Source organism: Physella acuta, unplaced genomic scaffold (genome assembly GCF_028476545.2).
Source record: "Physella acuta isolate Inbredline_101_S28 unplaced genomic scaffold, ASM2847654v3 ptg000462l, whole genome shotgun sequence".
Classification (NCBI taxonomy): Eukaryota; Metazoa; Mollusca; class Gastropoda; family Physidae; genus Physella; species Physella acuta.
In genome coordinates, this window is record NW_026731981.1 from 130,892 (window position 1) to 152,564 (window position 21,673).

The 21,673-nt window shown below is 37.2% G+C and overlaps 1 protein-coding gene across 1 annotated transcript in view; it reads left to right on the forward strand.

Moving 5' to 3' along the window:
- LOC131943573 (mucin-5AC-like) overlaps window positions 1-10,917 on the forward strand; it is a 133,034-nt gene extending 122,117 nt beyond the window's left edge. Inside the window, exons 4-7 of the mRNA XM_059303776.1 lie at window positions 5,089-5,312; window positions 7,194-7,362; window positions 9,830-9,887; window positions 10,289-10,917. Coding sequence (XP_059159759.1) covers window positions 5,089-5,312; window positions 7,194-7,362; window positions 9,830-9,887; window positions 10,289-10,373 — 536 coding nt within the window. The 3' untranslated portion in view covers window positions 10,374-10,917. The remainder of the gene's footprint in view (window positions 1-5,088; window positions 5,313-7,193; window positions 7,363-9,829; window positions 9,888-10,288) is intronic.
- The last annotated feature ends 10,756 nt before the right edge of the window (window positions 10,918-21,673 follow it).

Sequence of the window (21,673 nt, forward strand, 5' to 3'; positions counted from 1 at the left end):
ATGGCTGCAGCCAGTGTATGACCGTTGGCCTGCTACAATAGAATGTATGGCCGCAGCCATATCAGCGTTGGTGTGCTACAATAGAATCTATGGCTGCAGCCAGTGTAACAGCTTTGGTCTGCTACAATAGAATCTATGGCTGCAGCCAGTGTAACAGCTTTGGTCTGCTACAATAGAATCTATGGCTGCAGCCAGTGTAACAGCTTTGGTCTGCTACAATAGAATCTATGGCTGCAGCCAGTGATGAAAGAAAAAAAGCTCACATGACCTACGACCCGACACGACAATAGAACAGTCGAGTGTGGTTTATGCCCAGGCAGATCTAGACCAATCTAGGGATGGTGCCATTTTGGTTCTGTCACGTGACTTGGGTCACGTGCGCGGGGTATTGTATTTTGGTGCGTGTTTGATGGAGATGGTGGGGGGAGGGGGTAGAGAGGGAGATATGATTGTATACACAGACTTGTATGCCGGTACTAACAACAAGGTTCTAAACAAGAATCAGGAAATAGTATTACGTCTTGCCGTCATACGTAGACCGGTATATTCTGGCGCACACACTTACATACACTATACTTTATATATATATATATATATATATATATATATATATATATATACATATATGTATGTACATATATGTATATACATATATATGTATATACATATATATATATATATATATATATATATATATATATATATATATATATATATATATATATATATGTATATATATTTACATATATATATATATACATGTATGTATGTATATGTATATATATATATATATACATGTATGTATGTATATATATATATATATATATATATATATATATATATATATATATATATATATATATATATATATGCGTACATTAAAAGATAGCAAATTGAATTTTACTTTTTTTCATTTTTTTGTAACACATGTTTATAATTTTTCCCTTGTTCAATAGATGAAGATCAGAAAGAAACACATAAGAATCATTTTTAAAGAAACGTTTTTACATTAGTGGAAAGCGCTGCGTAAATAAAATACAAATCTCTTCAAAATTGATGATGAAATAATTATGTTGGCTTTCATCTAATATCAAACTTTAAAAACCTAAAAACCCATTTTAAAAAGAAACGTATTATCTTGTTTTAATTAACAACATTCTTTTTTGAGTTTTTTTTTTTAAATCCTAATTAGTTTGAACAAAGAAACATTTGAAACGGTGGGTAGCTCTAATTACCGAGCAATAAAATTAGATACGAGTCCGCTCATATTATGTATTCAGGGGAGAGAATTTAAGCGGACTCGATAATGGTGCGGACGTACGAGAAAATCCCCACTAGGGGATAATATTACCCTGTTAGTAGGGCACATCTTTCTTGCTAGTGTAACTTGATGAGGGGGTTATACGTTCAGGTTGATTTTGTAATCTGCTTAAGAAGATTTAATTTCTTGGTATGAGTTGGGTTTTTTTTATTGAAGTATTAAGCAGATGGATGTTGAGGGATAGAGGTTGGTGGTAGAGGTTTGGTTGGGGTGTTTGGTGGTAGAGGTTTTGTGGTAAAGGATTAGTTGGGGTGTTTGTTTTTAATGGTGTGGTGGTAGTGGTTTGGTGGTAGAGGTCAAGTGGTAGAGGCTTAGTGGTAGAGGATTGGTGGTAGAGGTTTGGTGGTAGAGGCTTAGTGGTAGAGGATTGGTGGTAGAGGTTTGGTGGTAGAGGCTTAGTGGTAGAGGATTGGTGGTAGAAGTTTGGTGGTAGAGGCTTAGTGGTAGAGGATTGGTGGTAGAAGTTTGATGGTAGAGGTTTAGTAGTAGAGGATTTATGGTAAATGATTTCTTGGGGTGTTTGGTGGTAGAGGTTTGGTGGTAGAGGTTTAGTAGTAGAGGTTTTATGGTAAAGGATTTGTTGGGGTGTTTGGTGGTAGAGGTTTGGTGGTAGAGGTTTGGTGGTAGAGGTTTAGTAGCAGAGGTTTTAGGGTAAAGGATTTGTTTGGGGTGTTTGGTGGTAGAGGTTTGGTGGTAGAGGTTTGGTGGTAGAGGTTTGGTGGTAGAGGTTTAGTGGTAGAGGTTTTATGGTAAAGGATTTGTTGGGGTGTTTGGTGGTAGAGGTTTAGCTAATCTCACCGTCTAAAGTATCAAGTGTTATATTTCCTGTTTATGCACGATGATTACAAACATAGAAAACCACACAGAAAGCGCTTTTAGTAAAGTCTCTATTACTATGAGGCCCAGTTCTATGAGACGTTATACAACAGACTTACGCCTATTATATTTACGGCTCAGCTAAGTTCAGTATTACAGTAAAAAAACTGACCGCTTCTATATTCTATGCGGCCCAGTCTAGTACTACTGTATAAAACTGACCTCTTCTATTTTCTGTGCGGACAAGTCTAGCACTACTGTATACAACTGACCGCTTCTATATTCTGTGTGGCCCAGTCTAGTACTACTGTATACAACTGACCACTTCTATTATATTTGTGGCCAAGACTAGCATTACTGTATAAAACTGACCGCTTGTATTATATTTGTGGCCATGTCTAGCACTACTGTATACAACTGACCACTTCTATTATTTCTGGCTCCCGCTGACAACCATTTGTCATTACGTTACCGCAAACATGATTAAAGTTTCCTGAGTCCCAAAGAGCATTAGTTGCCGGCAAATCATCGACCGGTAGCGCTGGCACCGGCTCGGTTTAAATTCAACCGGCAGTACTAGTATAGACCCGGCTCATAGTCGACCGGCAGTGCTGGTGCCGGCTCGATTTAAATTCAACCAGCAGTGCTAGTCGACCGGCAGTGCTGGTACCGGTTCGGTTTATTGTCGACCGGTTGTTACGTCATCAGAGTGTTGTACTTCAGTTTCTGACACCGCGTTGGAAACAAGGGGAAAGGGGAGATAAGCCTGGAAAAGTTCTTCTTTTGTTATCTCCCCTTTCTGAAAAAATCATAGCCTGGTATCTGACCCAGACCATTCTCAATTTACGACAGGGGTGGGGGAGGGAGTGGGGGTGGGGTGGGGGGGGGGGGAGAATATAGGGCGTGATCATGGGTAGGAGTTACTTCCCGGAAATGACAAGGGTACTTAACTCTTGTTATTTTCATCCCTCCTGTAAATTAGCTAGTGGCGCGTGTGTCAAACCCCCCCCCCCCTCCTCCCCCCCCGGAGATAATCACAGTCGGGAGGGTTTTCTGGCCTTACAATGGTCAATGTACAGCTTGTGTTTAATACCAAACTACAGCCTGCCATTATAATATTTGAAGGTTTATGTCCCATATCACAGAACTGTGTGTTGTAATCGTTGTCGACTAGAGTGCGTGCCAAGCAAACCTGCCCTTCCCTTTTCGTCACAGATCGTCACACAAAAATAAGCTCTACGTCCTTACAAAATTTATCCTCCTCCCCCCCCCCCCCCCCCACTTCATTGCTTCATTTTCTCGACCTTCCCCTTCCCTTCGTAGCATATTATCACAAAATTTAGACACTCCCCCTCCCCTAAAGTAAACTAGCGAACCAATTGTGAATTATTATTTAGTTTCAGCCTAGCTGTGACTCATATTTTAACTCCACTTTCAACAAATTGACAATCTGTTAACCCTTGCCTAACGAAGTCAGATCTACATTAACCCTTCCAGTTCGGGATTTTCATCATGTCCAATATACGTTACTCCAGCCACACTTAAAGTGTCAACAATTACACGAGTGAACTTGCCAGTAGGAAGTTCCTTGACTGTCTTAATGCATAAATAATTAGATGTATCTCAGTTAGCCACTCTATGTTGTCAAGACATTGTACCGTCCTATTATACCAAATCTAGACGAGTTAGATATATCTGAGTCAGCTACTCTATGTTGTCAAGATCTTGTACCGTCCTATTATACCAAATCCAGACGACTTAGATATCTGAGTCAGCCATTCTATGTTGTCAAGATATTGTACCGCCCTATTCTACCAAATCTAGACGACCTAGATATACCTGAGTCAGCCATTCTATGTTGTAAAGATATTGTACCGCCCTATTCTACCAAATCTAGACGACCTAGATATACCTGAGTCAGCCATTCTATGTTGTCAAGATATTGTACCGCCCTATTCTACCAAATCTAGACGACCTAGATATACCTGAGTCAGCCATTCTATGTTGTAAAGATATTGTACCGCCCTATTCTACCAAATCTAGACGACCTAGATATACCTGAGTCAGCCATTCTATGTTGTAAAGATATTGTACCGCCCTATTCTACCAAATCTAGACGACCTAGATATACCTGAGTCAGCCATTCTATGTTGTCAAGATATTGTACCGCCCTATTCCACCAACTCTAGGGGAGCTCTCACAATGGGCACTAGCCATCTGTTCTTCACGTCATCATTCTTCTTCTTCTTCGCTCTTAATATGAATACAAATGAGAATTCAACTCCACCATTGTTGTATATTACGTGTCAAAATGGTATGCAACATAGAGCTCATAGAATCTGACTATGGCCAGCATTTTTGGGGCATTCTTCCATAGACTAAGCGGTGGAGCGCTAAGCTGTTAACCCTAAAGTCTCGAGTTCGAATCCGGGTTCGTCAGTAGAACGTCCATGAGTTCATCCAGCTTTGATGGGTACTAACTCATGTTAGTGAAAGTAAAGGCGGCTGGGCATAGTGCTGACCACACCAACGCTTCATATCCCGAGGTCAAGAAATATATGAACTTTGCTTCATCTGCCCAAGGATCGCTAGGTCTAAAGAGGATTCTTTACTTTACTCTTTATAGTTAAGTATTAAGTGTCAAGATGTGCCTCGTATAACTCATTAAATCGGACTTCAGCCTGTAGTTTTGGGGTATTCTTCCAAAGCCTTTGCTCAACCAAGCACTCTGTAAGACAGCAGTTGTTTACTTTAGGAGTTGTCTCTCCTAGTCAACGAATTTCATCTGCCCGGGGTTCGAGCTCAGAATAATTGGAGTTAGCATTCATACGCCCCCCCCCCCCCCCACCACGCCTTCCTCTTGTTATACGTAACATCATACATAACCAAGGCTTGACAGTTAACTTATCAGTTCTTCATATGATACGTAACTTCCGTTTTTTTCCCCCCAGGTCACGAGGACAGCGACCACGCCCACCTGCCCCAGACGGGGGAGAGCAAGTCCGCCACGCCCTCCCCGGCCCCGACCTTGACCTCCAGCCTGAGCGACACGGCGCTGACCTCGCCGGCCACCACACAGAGCCTGCTGACGTCACCCAGCGGGACAACCAGGAACAGCCCGGCGCTAGAGGACAACCACGGGGGTTGTCACAAGTATAAACATTCCATTCTACAGGTAAACATTCCATTCTACGGATAAACATTCCATTCTACAGGTAAACATTCCATTCTACGGATAAACATTCCATTCTACAGGTAAACATTCCACTCTACGGGTAAAAAAATTGAATTTAAACAATCCAGACCAGTCCCTAGATTAAAAAAAATTAATTAACATTCCACTCTCTAGGCAAAAAAAAAGTGTATACAAAACTAAACAGATGATGAATAAATAACAAAATAAAATACTTAAAAAAAACTTTTTAAAAAACCACGTTTTTCTTGTGGACTAAAAAGTAGAAAATATTTTTTTCTTTTGTGCTTCCTCGAGCTGTGCAGATTCTTGTGATGACTGACAAAATACGTGGGTACGTTCACCATCAAATTTCCCGACCCATCTGCCCGACCCACGTTTTTTGTCAGTCATCACAAGAATCTGCACAGCTCGAGGAAGCACAAAAGAAAAAAATATTTTCTACTTTTTAGTCCACAAGAAAAACGTGGTTTTTTAAAAAGTTTTTTTTAAGTATTTTATTTTCTCCTTTTTAGTCCGTTGCTACACATGAAAAACGTGGTTTTTAAAAAAGTTTTTTATATAGTTTATTTTCTACTTTATCTAATGACTTGATTAAGTATGACTTGACTAAGTGTTTATAAATACACGGACTAAAAATCTTGAGCGACAACGATTCGAACCTGGGCTGTCGCGGCCACAACGCAAAGTACTAACCACTATACGATCACGGCCAGCGCGCTCACATCGATTGGGGCCGAAGTAACTGGGTCAATAGGCCTCTTGTCGGTATCTTTAGAAATCATGTCCTCAATGTTATGGTCCTTATGGCGTAATTAAATTAAGCTAATTACGGTCTCTAATTGCTAGTTTTTATGATTGCATCTGAAATTGTTAGGCGAAAGTAGCCTGCATGCCAAATTTCAGATCTGTAGAGCAATCAGAAGTGGGCTAATTTTCGATGTCAATTTTAACAACAAACAAACAAATCCACAAACGCGAAGCTGAGTTAAGAAAAACGTGTTAATAAGACTCTACAAGCTCTAAGTATTGTAGCCTTAACCTAATCTTCACCCTCGCCCTACCCCCCCTCGCCCTCCCCCTCCCCACATGGCTCGGTGGCCTACAACATGACATGTAGAACATTCGAGAAGACAGGTCAAGCTGACCAACTGACCTGGATACGTTCGTGTACCTTAGGGTCATCTTAACCAGAAAAAAATACATCCAATTAAAACTAGCGATTTGGCAATTATTTATTTTAAAACTTAAAAAAAAGTAATATTTTTCTACTGTTGAATTTAAAACAATTAAGAAGATAATCTATCCAGTCTGTTGTCTTCCCTTGATATTTTCTGCCAAGACTGAAGAGTTGGAAAGAAATAGAAATTTTTTAAAAGCACACGATTGAACAGCAAGCGTAAAGATAAATACAATTGGTAGCTGCAGTGAGGTTAATTCAATTAGTAATAAAACAGATAGTGTTAGTTAACTCACAAGTTAATGACAGTTACAAACACTATGGACGTTTCGACCCAAGGTCTTCGTCAGCACACAACAGTGTGGTTACAGATTAGACAGAAAAGACAAAGAGTAATTAAATTTTAGACATCAGCCTGTTTTATCGATACTTTTTGCTTACATCCAAGAACCTGTTTTATCGATACTTTTTGCTTACAACCAAGAGCCTGTTTTATCGATACTTTTTACTCATATCCAAGAGCCTGTTTTATCGATACTTTTTACTTTTATCCAAGAGCCTGTTTTATCGATACTTTTTACTTATATCCAACAGCCTGTTTTATCGATGCTTTTTACTTACATCCAAGCGCCTGTTTTATCGATACTTTTTGCTTACATTCTGTTCTGTTTTCACCATTACAGCGTTACTTGCAAGACGCGGCCCAGCAGGCTATGCTGACAGAAGAGGAAGTGACGTCACGTTCCCGCCACAGATACCTCTCGTCCTCCACGGGATCTCACGAGTTCGAGTACCTCTCCACGTCATCGGTGTCCTCCCCTTCTCACGAGACACACCACGACACTTTTGAAGGTGAGTTGCGCCCAGTGTTTCTTCCAGACTTTTTTCTCCGGGGGGGGGGGGGGGGCACTTGAAATCTTCGGGGGGGGGGGGGGGCGGTAAACTTTCTTCGGGGGGGCGGACACTGTTAAAAGTATATATTTTCTATATAAATTATATAAATTTCATTTCGTTCGGGGGGAGGGGCGGTAAACTTTCTTCGGGGGGGCGGACACTGTTAAAAGTATATATTTTCTATATAAATTATATAAATTTCATTTCGTTCGGGGGGGGGGGGGGGGGGCGGTAAAAATTGCCTTGAAGAAACTCTGGTTGCGCCCCTTTTCCCAACTCAAACCAATTTTCCAATTTTTTCTTTACCTTTCAACTAGATGAACTCATCCGAAATGTGCACTCCGGCCTATAAAAGTACTAACTAGTAAATAGTGAAATAAACAGTAAAGATTGTCACAGTTTCTCTTTCAATTTAGCACTAGCTCTCCCCACAAACTATTTTGACTATTTCAATAACTTATTTGGTTTTTTCATTAATATATTTGTCACTTTCTATAAATCATTTGGCTCTTTTAATAACATACTAAGCTCTTTCAAAAAATTTATTTGGCTCTTTCATTAATGTATTTGGCTCTTTCAATAAATTATTTTCGTTCTTTCATTAGTATATTTGGCACTTTCTGTACATGATTTGGCTCTTTCAATAAATTATTTGGCTCTTTCAATAAATTATTAGGCTCTTTCAACAAACTGTTTGGCTCATTCAACAAATTATTTGGCTCTTTGAATAAATTATTTGGCTCTTTCAATAAATTATTTGGCTCTTTCAATAAATTATTTGTCTTTTTATGTTCTTCGGCTGCAAGAAATTATTTTGCCTTGTAAATAAATTTTTTAGTTCTTCAAATATATAATTTAGGTCTCTCAATACATTACATCAATACATTGGTAATGTAAATGTTATAGCATAATAGTTTAGAAAATAGCTTCCCAACTAAGCTCAAACTAAGCTCAAAAGTTGTTACAAATTTAGAATGTACCCACTTTTGGCTTAACCCTATGAAACCTTATCACGATAATCCAACCCATAAACCATTTTTATTCAACATATTTGTCAATGATGCCTAGCATAGGCCATGTTTTTTCCTTCACAACTAAAAGGAACCTTGATTTTTATCTTTATAATCCCCGTATAAATAATACGACCAGCTTTGTATCAGATTAAAATATTATAAAAATCAATTTAAGCTGAAATTATTTCCATTCCCTGAGCCCGTTACCGAAACCGCAATGACGGTCTTGTTTACTAGTAATCGTTATTTAATTCGAAGACTCAGCATTTTCACCGGGGCTGTTTGAAGACTTCGCTTTCTCTCATCCATAATTTCACAGCAGCAAAACCCCACAAACCACTTGATCAAACAGTTCCCGTTGGCCCTCTACGTTTTCTATGTCTTCCGCAATCAATATTTTTTTCATCACAAGACTTGAAAGCATAGCTGGTGATCAATCAATCGGGAATTTTTTTTTTTATAAATAGTTCTTCGGGATTTTCCGCTGCGCTAATAACGTGTTTATTTTTGGAATTAGTGATTTTTTAATTTATTTTTTAAAAATGTTCTATAACTAATTAGAAAACAGAGTTTATAATAAGAATGTAGTAATTGTTATTTATAGAAATTATTATATTTTTTATGTTGATTTAATGATGCTATAAAAAGTTGTTTAAAATGCATTAGCCTTAGAAAATTAATTAGGTCTATTAAAAGAGGCTGTAAAACTTATAAACTTGAGCAGGGGGGGGGGGGGGTGAGTAATTACGAAGGTTGACTGACACGGTGAGTGGTTGCTGGTTGCAGTAGTTGGTTGTTTCAGTGGTTGGTTGTTATAGGGGGGCGGGGGGGGGGGGTTGTTACAGTTGTTGGTTGTTACAGTGGTTGGTTTTTGTAAGGGCTGGTAGTCGTATGGTTGACATATAAGTTGGTTGTCATATGGGATATTTTACACACGTGATGGTTGTCGAATGGCAGGGTTAAAACATGGGATGGTTGGATGGTTGGCACTTGAGTGTGTTTTCACAAAATTGTGTGAGTATGTGTGATTGGAAATGTGCGTGTGTGAGTATGTGTGATTGGCATTGTGCGTGTTTGTTCTTTCATTTAGTCTACTCTACATTGTCTCATCTGTTACCTTTTTTTTTGCCATTTTTTTTAAAAAACTGCAACATTTCAAGACGACATATATAACATTGTGTGGTGTCTATAATTAAACATTAATTAAACATTAATGTAACAACTCGATTGACGTGCGACATTCATAGCTTCACGAATGAGACCAATTAAGATATCTACGACATAGACACGCGTTACAGAAACTAGGGCTATAAAACTATCTACAATCTAGACACCAATTTGACAACGTTTAACGCGGGTTATAAAATAGACGATTAGGATAATTTCCTTACGAATATTTATTTCTTTTCTAGATTTCTCTGAAGAGATGGAAATAGTAAATAGACGCAAGTGCACAGAAAACACTAAACTGTAAGTTGTTCATTACATGTAATGATTTATAACTAATGTTATAAGCTCTATTTATTTTATTTTAAAAAGCAAAAATGATTTTATGACCTAAACATAGTCATCCCAGCATTTATCATTAATCTATTACAATTTAATTATAATCCATTCTGTATTATAAATATGTAAATTGTATATTTATTAAAAAATGTAAAATGCTATTTTATTACTAAGATTTTATTTGCGATTTTATTAAAAAAAATGTTTTTTTTTTTGTTTTTTTAATAAAGGCCGATTTGAAAAATGGTTTCCGTGCATACTGTTTTTACTGTTATAAATATACAAGTTTTGTTGTTATTTTTCATTTTTTAAAACCTTTCACAAATTGATATAAAAAATGTGATGTCTTTATTTTTTCACAACAGCAACACAACCGATGAAATGTACTGGAAAGAAATAGGAGCAGCACTAGCTTTGACCAGCCTAGCCAGAACCTATGTCAGCAAGTGATACAGTTAACTATCCTGAAAGTGATACACGCTCTAAGTGATACAACTAGCTCGGCTATAAGTGATATAACTATCTGTATTGCCAAGGCGACGGGAAGGGTGATATCCCTTGTTGAATGGACTTGTTAGCTGTCAAAATCTGGCTTTGGATTGGTCCAGTGTAAATGGGATAAACTGACAAAATCTTGCTGACTAATCCGTCACAAGATGCAGGGCATTGTATTTTGGGGTGAACCTGGACTTCAAAGTTACCCATATGAAATGTGACAAACTAGGATAGAAATGAAACTGACTGCTATGGCCAATTCATTATTGGAGATGAACAATTACAGTTGGTGGGCCTGTTGAGGTGGTTGATCCACTTCAATAACTGACGCGTCTCACTTCAGCAATGGATGCAATTGATTTGTTGCATGATCCATTACAACAGCTCACAAAAACATCCGACCCTTAACCCACTACACCTGACCCTTAACCCACTACTGACCCACTACCCCTGACCCATAACCAACTACACCTGACCCATAACCCACTACACCTGACCCATGACCCACTACCCCTGACCCACTACACGTGACCGTTAACCTACTACTGACCCACTACAGCTGACCCATAACCCACTACACCTGACCCCTGACCCACTACACATGACCCATGACCCACTACACCTGACACATGACCCACTACACCTGACCCCTGACCCACTACACCTGACCCCTGACCCATTACAGCTGACCCCTGACCCACTACACCTGACCCCTGACCCACTACACCTGACCCCTGACCCACTACACATTACCCATGACCCACTACACCTGACCCCTGACCCACTACACATGACCCATGACCCACTACACCTGACCCCTGACCCACTACACATGACCCATGACCCACTACACCTGACCCCTGATCCACTACACATGACCCATGACCCACTACACCTGACCCCTGATCCACTACACATGACCTATGACCTGCCCCCACACCTGACCTCTTGGAGCCATCACTCGGCCAAGGTCTTCAAATAACACATGCGCACACCGGATCTGCTGAGGTACCTCACCAAGAATCAACACCTCCCCCATACAACCTCTCACATGACTTAAAAACCTCCCCTATACAACATGTCATATGACTTAAAAACATAATATATTTAACTAAACAACTTCTTAGAAACAGAAATGGCATAAAAAAGAAAACTATGTTACCATAATGGACAAAAGTCCTCATTTTTTTACAAGTGATAATATAAGTCTTTATTGACTACCACTAATACCATTTTTGTACACGAAATATTGATACGCCTTGTTATACAGCTGAGGTTTTAGTATTAAAACCAAAATAGAATTCAGCCGAGATAATTGTAAATGGCAACTCGACGACTTACGATGTATTTCTAACTCTCGTGTCGGTCCACCTACCCTTTCTATGTTTACTAGCCTTGTATAAAAACATTCAACTACCAGCTTCAACGTGCATGCAAGACCGGGGTCTTTCATAGTTGATCAAATGAAATGCTACGTTTTTTTTTAATTTCATGTTGATGTTCAACTTCAAATACACACAACTGTACTAATACTAACAAAAAGAGGTTTTGTTTTAATTTTACAGTCGCAAGGAGTTATCTCCCTTCACCCTTCTAATAATAGTTCAAACTTTTTTTTTCTTAAATTTCAATATTAGATCTAGTCCAAATTAAAAAAAAAAAAAAAAAAAAAAAACTGATTAGGGGGAGATGATTTGGGGTTATAGTTTGAAAACCCAAATAAAATCTATGTTGGAAGAGTGAATATTTTTTGTAAAACTTCCATTTTTAAAACTTGCAATTTTATTCCTCTCATTGAGTTATGATTAGAAGGGTATAACTAATGTCTTTATATTGAGAATATGTTGTTGTGGTTGCTAGTTTATTTCATCATGTTACAAGAAGTGTGTCTATTTTAGCTATATCCTTATAAAAGCTAATGGTAAAGTTTATTTAAAAAAAAAAACAGGTAAATACCGTTGGTACTTTAAATTATTGGTTGCTACAGTGGCGTCATTAGTCCGGGAGTCACCCGGAGCGGATACTGAGGGTGGCACCCCACCCTCCTCCACCAAAAATTGTCCATTTTCAGTTTGCTATCAGCAACCCGACTATTATATCATTTTACCTGGATAAAACATTTCTCTGACATACAATTATTTAGTTTGGTGTCATCCCATAAGTGGTGTCACCTGGTGCAGACCGCCCCCCCCCCACCTTGCTTTGTGACGCTACTAGATAATTAATTAATTATGTTTTATAAAGGTTGCATTAATAATTAATTACGATTTATAAAGGTTGCATTACTATTAGAGAAGTACCCCAATGAGGACTGAATTATGAAGTCTGATTACAAAAAATGATAGTTTCTAAGTGTTGTTTGTTTTGTAAAGAATATTAGTGGATTAATATTTTTTTTTTAAATATGCACAAAAATTAGTGTAAACATTTTTAAAACAAAACAACAATATGTAAAGGTAGGCCTTTCTCTTGCTTTCATTTGTATCAGCTAAGCTTTCATTCATATTCCGCTTTTTATATTAAAGAAGGCTGCGATTTTTAAAAATATTGGATTGGATTAATATTTTATTCATTTGCTTATTTTTATCAAATGTATGATTACAAAATACTTAAACTGAATACTGTGAATGAATATATGCATTTGATACGTATTATTATATAATTTGATGACTAAAATGTATACGAAATATGTTCAGTGTGTGCTTATATAAATAAATTTAGTATCAATTATTCTCTTGCTAATTATTATCAGTTTTTCATTTGTGATGCATGCTAATTTCAGCAAAATATTTGTTGAATATAACGGCTATTTCTTACCATTTATTATTTGATTATTGAAATTTGATTCTCTGTTGGAAAGCAAAACAGCAAAAAGGTTTCCTCATACTAAATTATAATTATAAAATGATGTTCAGGGGTGATGTAGATTCAAATAAAAAAATTAGAATGAAACAATTTAAAAAAAAAACAACTTGAATTAAAATTTGTTTTTTTTTAATGAATTTGTATTTTTATAAAATGTCAGCGTAACACCATATACGTTAAATAGTTCATAAAAATATTGTTTTAAAAACTGAGGAAAAAAACAACTAAATTTTAAATTTAAAAATAAAATCATATTAAGTTTGTTCTAAAAATATAGGCTGATCGTATAACTCTGGATTTCCAATATCAGGTTTCCGTAGTTTTCATCCGGCGTTAATGCTAAGCTTAGGATTAAGATTCATGTTACATAATCAATTTATCTGTAGAAATATGAATGAATCGAATTATTAAAAAAACCGCAAGATTTTTATATAATCTGGGTAATATTGGGATAGCTTTTGGATTTGTTATTGATGTTAATCCTTGTTAATCCACTTGACCTCAGCACCAGTCTTCTTTCATTTGAGGATTAGCTCAGTAGCGGTCAGCTGCAATGGCTACCAATTACTGGGCTAATAGAAGTGCATCTTGATTTATATGACTGTAAATGTAATGACTTATTTGACAGAAAATGTTAACAGTTTATTTGATTTAAAATTTAAAATGTTTATATGATGACAATTTTAATGGTATACATGATAAGCTTAACGGTATACATCATGAAAATGTTAACGGTTTATCTGATTAAAATTTTAACGGTTTACGTAATAAAATGTTTAACCTTATAGATGATGAAAATTTTATAGGTATATATGACACACATTTTAACGGATTATTTGTTTGAAAATTTTAACTTTTTATAAGAGTATATATGATAAAAATTTTCACGGTTTGTATGATGGACATTTAAAGGTATATTTTATGCAAACGTTAACTGTATATGTGATGAAAATTTTAATGGTTTGTATAATTGAAAGGTATATATCTGATGTGATGAGAGTTTGGTGGTTTATATGACTAAAAATTAATGGTTTTATTTGACTAGTTAATGGTTCTTATGACTATAACAAATTAAGTTAATATATGATGAGAATTTAATGGTTGATAGAAATTGAAAATTTGACATTTTAGTTTGAATAAAAATGAAGTTTTGTATGGTTTAAAATGAAACGTTTTATAATTATGTTTGAGGATTTAATGGTAGTTTTTGTAATTTAGCAATACCTTACAGTTTATACATTTTTTTGCGTTCTGTCTGCTTTCATGATCACTTAAACAAAATGTGTTTGTAGATTGAAGTAGTTTTGTGGGAGGCCTAAATCTAAGTTTTTTTCTCTCTTTCATTGAAGTAGTTTTATGAGGCCTAAATCCACGTTTGTTTTTTCTCCTTATTTTGACTGCGGGCGGTCATAATTTTATCAATCGTACTAGGCCTACATGGTGTTTGTTCAAATTAAATTGGACTTGTAAAAATGTCATTTTAGCCTATCTATTTATGCTCGTGAATAGACCTACAATGTCCTACATTACTTATTACATTTGAAGACATGTCATTAGGTTCACCACAACCCACCCTGTCGCGAATATAGTGAGTGTCACATTGATTTAAAGAAGTAGCTCATTGTGTCAGCCTAGGGCAGGGGTCTCCAAACTACGACCCGCGGGCCGGATGCGGCCCGAGAAGTCATTTTATCCGGCCCGCGACGATATTTTTGTCCACTGAATAAATGTTCGTTGGAGGTGGCTGGGGAGCTTTGCACAGAAAATTCAAAACAATTGTAAAATTTAGCTTTGAAATTTGTATATATTTGTATATAAATTATATTTCGGTGGGGGGGGGGGGAGACGACCCTGAAGCGATGCCTTAAAGAAACTCTGGCCCCCGAACTGATATTTGATAGTTAATGCGGCCCTCGGGCTGAAAAGTTTGGAGACCCCTGACCTAGGGCATCCATCTTAAATTAACTTCAGTATTGAAAGACACATGTTTTGCCGGTGTTTATCTCTATGCCAATGACCAGATGTGGACTGGCTGTGTTCAAGAGGCGGGGGGGGGGGGGAATTCTAACAGCCCCCCCCCCCCAACCTTATAGTACAATTTTCACAGTGCATTTCCCCCAAGAAAGCCCGATGATCTTGTTCATCTTGTTGAAAATGTACGCAAAAAGATTTTTTTTTAAATTAAAGTACCAATGTACAGCTTGGTACCTTGAGGCGTTCCGGGATTTCTTACTTGGGGGCCCACCGGGATTTAATACCTTGGGGCCCACTGGGATTTAATACCTTGGGGCCCAATGGGATTTATCACCTAAGGGCCCACCGGGATTACATACCCAGGGGCTCACCGGGATTTTATACCTTTGGGCCCATCGGGATTTTATACCTAGGGGCCCACCGGGACTTTATACCTAGGGGCCCTCCGGGATTTTATACCTAAGGCCCACCGGGATTACATACCTAGGGGCCCACCGGCATTTTTCTCGGTAGACCGGCGGGCTAGTCCACCCCTGGCCATGACCATTTGATGGTTGTAGTATCACATACACATCATACACATCGCTTTTTGATAATTTAGTGTTCATCATTTCTGTATAATCTCTCGCTTTTGTACATGAGCAGAACGTTCATTCGTTTTTTTTTCACGTGAAAATTATACAAGATTAAGTATCGGTTTATCAATTTTTTTTTTCAACATTGCTTTCTTATATGACTGTATGTACTGTGGTAATTATGTAAACATTTTTAAAATAAATTTAAAAAATTTAAACTACGACCGTGAAGTTTGTTCTGGCCATAATTTTTTTTTCGTTTTAACATAAAAACTATTAAAAATTATAAAGAATTCTATTGATTCCTTCTTTCTTCTTCTTCGTTCTTAATTTTTAGTGTTGGATGGGATCGAGCCTTATCTGCCAGAGGGTTTGTACTCGAGACTTTGTTCGAATGTATCAACCATGAGCTTTTTGCCGACACACCCACGCCTCCATCACAATTAAAGATACGTGTCAACTGAGGCCATTGACTCCAATTTCATCCTGCTTTTCTTTTTGGATTTGCTTCCATAGACTTTGTCCAACCAAGAACAAACTACAAGGAAGCAGTGGTTTGATTTTGGAGTTGTCTCTCCTAGAAGAGTGGCTGTCCCCAGCTAACGAGCCTCATCTGCCCGAGACTCTTCGGTTTAGCAACCATGAGCTTTACCAACTCGACCACGCCGACCCCCTCTATTGTCCGATATATTAATTATAATATAATTAATTGAAATGAAATGCGTGTGTCTATGTTGCTGATCACCAGAAAATAGCACACTCGACATATAAACACATAGATCTGCTACTCCCTGTGGTAACTACGGAAAGATTTCCTAACATAGCGCTACGCACATCAATAATTCTGTCAGGAATAAATCTGCTAGTCAAAACATAGGTAAACAAAATTGTAAAACATTTTTTTGCACACATAAAATCGGCAGATACAAATAAGACGCATTCAGGAAAAAAAGTAAAAACACAGAAAATGGGCTCCAGATTGAATCTGATGACATTTGATCGTTATTAAAAATATTTACTATAATCGGTTAAAATCTTCTTGCTTCTTAATTGCATAATTAAAAAGAATTTCCTTCAACAGAGTTAATTAAGCTATCACATGTTATCATGTTAAGGGCCTTTGTCTCCCAGCAGTGTTTCTTCCAGAATTTTTTCTCCATCACTTTCGGGAGGTGGGGGGGGGGGGGGGGGAAGGGAAGGCGAACATTGTTAAAAGTATATAAAAGTATATATATATATATATATATATATATATATATATATATATATATATATATATATATATATATATATATATATATATATATATATATATATATATTCTTTTTTTTTTCTTTTACTTTTACTTCGGCGCCCCACGCTTTTCATTTTTTGTCATAATGCGCACGCAGTTTGCGATCGCTTATAGTAGAGTGATCGCTTGCATTATTGTGATGTATAGCATTTATTTTCTACTTTTTAGTTCAATCAGAAAACGTGGGTTTTTAAATATTTTTTTTTTAATGATAATTGTTTTACTTTTTGGATGTATCTACCCAAGACCTATCAGCAAGGCAGCAGAGGAGATTACTCCTCTAGGTACTCCGCCATCTGCCCGGGGTTCCGAACTCCAGACTAGGCCATCATACGTGCTCCGCTCCCTCCGACAGTTATAATCAGTTTCTTTCACTCATCTGCTCAGAGACACGTCAATAATTGCCCCCCCCCCCCCCCACACGAAAAAAAGTAATATATACCACCCCGCCACCCCCACCATCCACACCCGAAAGTTTTAAGTGCTCCCCACTTCGGAGAATATATTCTGAAAGAAACACTGGCTATTATAATACGATTTTAATTATTCACTAAAAGTAGGAAATAAGAGGATTTTTCTTTAAATATAGCAACGCTATTTGTTTGTATAAAAATCTTTAATATAGAATACACATAAATACACACACACACATTCACACACACACACACAGACACACATATATATATATATATATATATATATATATATATATATATATATATATATATATATATATATATATATATATATATATATATGAGTATGTGTGAGTGCTTGTAAATATCACCCAACTGTGAGGAAAAGCATACGGCCCAAATCAGTATGTTCATGGCACAACTTAGAGAAGTATTTTCGTGGTGACTTTACACATCACAACTTAGAGAAGTATTTTCGTGGTGACTTTACACATCACAACTTAGAGAAGTATATTCGTGGTGATTTTACACATCACAACTTAGTGAAGTATGTTCGTTGTGACATCACACATCACAACTTAGAGAAGTATGTTCGTGGTGACATCACACATCACAACTTAGTGAAGTATGTTCGTTGTGACATCACACATCACAACTTAGTGAAGTATGTTCGTGGTGACTTTACACATCACAACTTAGAGAAGTATATTCGTGGTGACATCACACATCACAACTTAGTGAAGTATGTTCGTTGTGACATCACACATCACAACTTCGAGAAGTATATTCTTGGTGACTTAATACATCACAACTAAGAGAAGTATGTTCGTGGTGATTTTACACATCACAACTTAGTGAAGTATGTTCGTTGTGACATCACACATCACAACTTAGAGAAGTATGTTCGTGGTGATTTTACACATCACAACTTAGTGAAGTATGTTCGTTGTGACATCACACATCACAACTTAGAGAAGTATATTCGTGGTGATTTTACACATCACAACTTAGTGAAGTATGTTCGTGGTGAGTTAAATATCTAATCATATAAGTAGGTTCGTGGTGACTTATCACATCACCACCGATACAAGTAGGTTCGTGGTGACTTAAGTATCAACCCATACAAGTAGGTTCGTGGTATCGACCCATACAAGTAGGTTCGTGGTATTGACCCATACAAGTAGGTTCGTGGTATTGACCCATACAAGTAGGTTCGTGGTATTGACCCATACAAGTAGGTTCGTGGTATTGACCCGTACAAGTAGGTTCGTGGTATTGAGCCGTACAAGTAGGTTGGAGGTGAGTTCCCACATTTCGACTCACACATATTATATTAGGAGCTGTTTGACCAACCCTCTCAAGGGGCATACTCGTAGCAAATAAATTAGGTCACGCTCTCAAGGGAGCTAACACGGAATTAGTTATCTTGTTAAACACAGACCAAACAGCTAAGGGAGATAAAAACGCATCAGTGGAGAAAGCCACTTCAATGTATCGAGTACAAGAGAGAAATATGTATTACCCTAAACAAAACTCATTAATTTTAGTATTAAATCACAGATGTATACTACAACTTATAAAATGTTCATGAAAAATGTTCTGCCATTTGTATAACTGAGTTATTCATGATTAGTTCGGTCCTATTCTAAACAAATACTATCAACTCAAATTCAGTTTACAAGGCACTTCAATAATAATAATATACAGTTACCATCTACAAGTAAGAAAAAAATATTACTAGATTACTTAAATCTGTATCAGTCCTCACAAGTCGATGATGAAAACCTTAATACTAAAGCGAACACACAGCTGACGCTGAAAATTACATATCTGTGGCAAAAAAAAAAAAATCTAATTTTAAAAACTGTTATGTCGGTAGCGAGCAATCTTTTTGAAATTAAAAATTATTCTAATTTTAAATCTTTAAAAATAAATTAATATAAGTATTAGCTGGACTAATTTAAAAGTTCATAATCATGATAACTCATTTTTCCAGACTTTCTATCATAAGTGTAAGAAATGAATGTTTTATTCAAATTACCGAAACCTGATTAAAAGGACACAAAAGCTATGTAGTATGTACACTCAATATCAACATCGTCTTCCATTCCAATTCGTGAACATTGTGCAGATGAAGTAGAGTGTTACGACAGACCTCTAAACCAATAAACACGTTTGCAGGTGTAGGCAGTAGCGTAGCGAGGGGGGGGGGGCATATGTCCCCGAGCGCCGAATTTGGGGGCGCCAAAATGGGTTGGAAAAATAAATTGAAAGGTTGAGGGGGGTGCAAATTGAAAGTTTGAGGGGGGGGTGCAAATTGAAATCTTTAGGGGGGGGTGCAAATCGAAAGTTTGACGGGGGGGGGGGTACAAATCGAAATCTTGAGAGGGGGGGGGGGTAAAACGAAAGCTTGAGGGGGGTGCAAATCGAAATCTTGAGGGGGGGGGGGGTGCAAATCGAAAAGTTTGTCCCCAGACGCCGGGAAGGGTCGCTACGCCTCTGGGTGTAGGGCAATGTTCAACCATTATTTTGCTTGTCCTTTTTTATCTCTACACATCACACTCTCCAGCCTAGACGCTACTAACTGCCGCCTTTTATCCCCGCAGTCAACCTTAGGATAACAATACCTAAACACACCAAATTTAACTACACACTAGGGTGAACTCAACTCACACTGCCCTCTAAGTTCTAGACTATTTTAGCTATTTCTAACTTACAACTGACCCGTTACATAGAGCTCATCATTTATATGGGCCTCAGCATACATTGAGTAATGTATGGTGAGCACTAAGACCATAGCCGTCATAGTTAGCAGTCGTGAGCTCTACCAACCGACTTCACATTGAACTGCACCATTATCTACATCATCATCTACCTTTGCATCCTTGCTTATTGTCCAATCGATTGTGAATTGTTGTTAAATGTTTGATTAAAGGATACGTGCAATTTAAAAAAAAATGTATTTTTTAACTGCTAATTAGACTTAACACAAAGCTTAATGTAACAATTATCAATTGTTCGACAGATTAATATTATTATTTCTGCTTAGTAATCTAAAATCTTACTATATAAAGGGAGATAACTTAAACAACTTTTTTTTTATCTTATAAGAGATTAATAAGTAGAATAAGGTAAAAGCCACTGAAGTTTTACAATTTATCATTACACAATGGAGATGAATTAATAACGTTAAACAAAAGCTATTTCAATATTCTTAAGTTTGTCATTGTTTTATTTTAATTACCAAATTGTTTATGGCAGTTTTAATTAAGAAATGAAAACAGTGGGAGGCATCTAAAATTTTAATGTGTCTTTTCCATTTGTCAACATTTTTTTTTTAGGTTGCTGTGTTGAGGGAATTAAACTATAAATAAATGCTGATGTTCTGTCATTTCATCATTTTAAGCTGAGTAGCTTATAATGTGATTACATGAATCCTGCAAGACTTAATGAATTGTTCTTTATTTGGTGGATTAGTGTCCTACGCCATCATTCAAACAGTATTAGGGCAACATGTAGTAATAAGCACAAGAACACTAGTCAATATATTATTATAGATTTATACATCAGCATTATATTATTGAGTGTATGCCAAAGTTTGGGTTATATGTATTTCAAAGTATTTGTATTTTTAAAAAGCCAATGTATTTGTTTCGTTGGATTAAAATTATCCTTTGGGTTATTTGGAATAGATGGGACACCATCATAGCAGTGGCGTAGCGAGGTCGGGTGTCACCCGGTGCAGCACTTAATGGTGTCACCCCCCCCCCCCCCCCCCTCAGATGCGTAGCGACTCTTCCCGGGGACAAATTTCGATTTGATTTGCGCCCCCCCCCCCCCCTCGAACTTTCAATTTGCACCCCCCCCCCCTCAAATTTTTCTCTATATATTTTACTATTTTTTGCCTTGGTGCCACCCCCCCCCCCTAAATGGTGTCACCCGGTGCGATCCGCACCCCCCTTGCTACGCCTCTACATCATAGGATTGGGTTACATGTATTTCAAAGTATTTGTATTTTTAAAAAGCCAATTTATTTGTTTCGTGGGATTAAAATTATGCTTTGGGTTATTTGGAATAGATGGGATACTATGGTAGGATTGTAGTGTACACAACAGCTAAAACACAAATTAG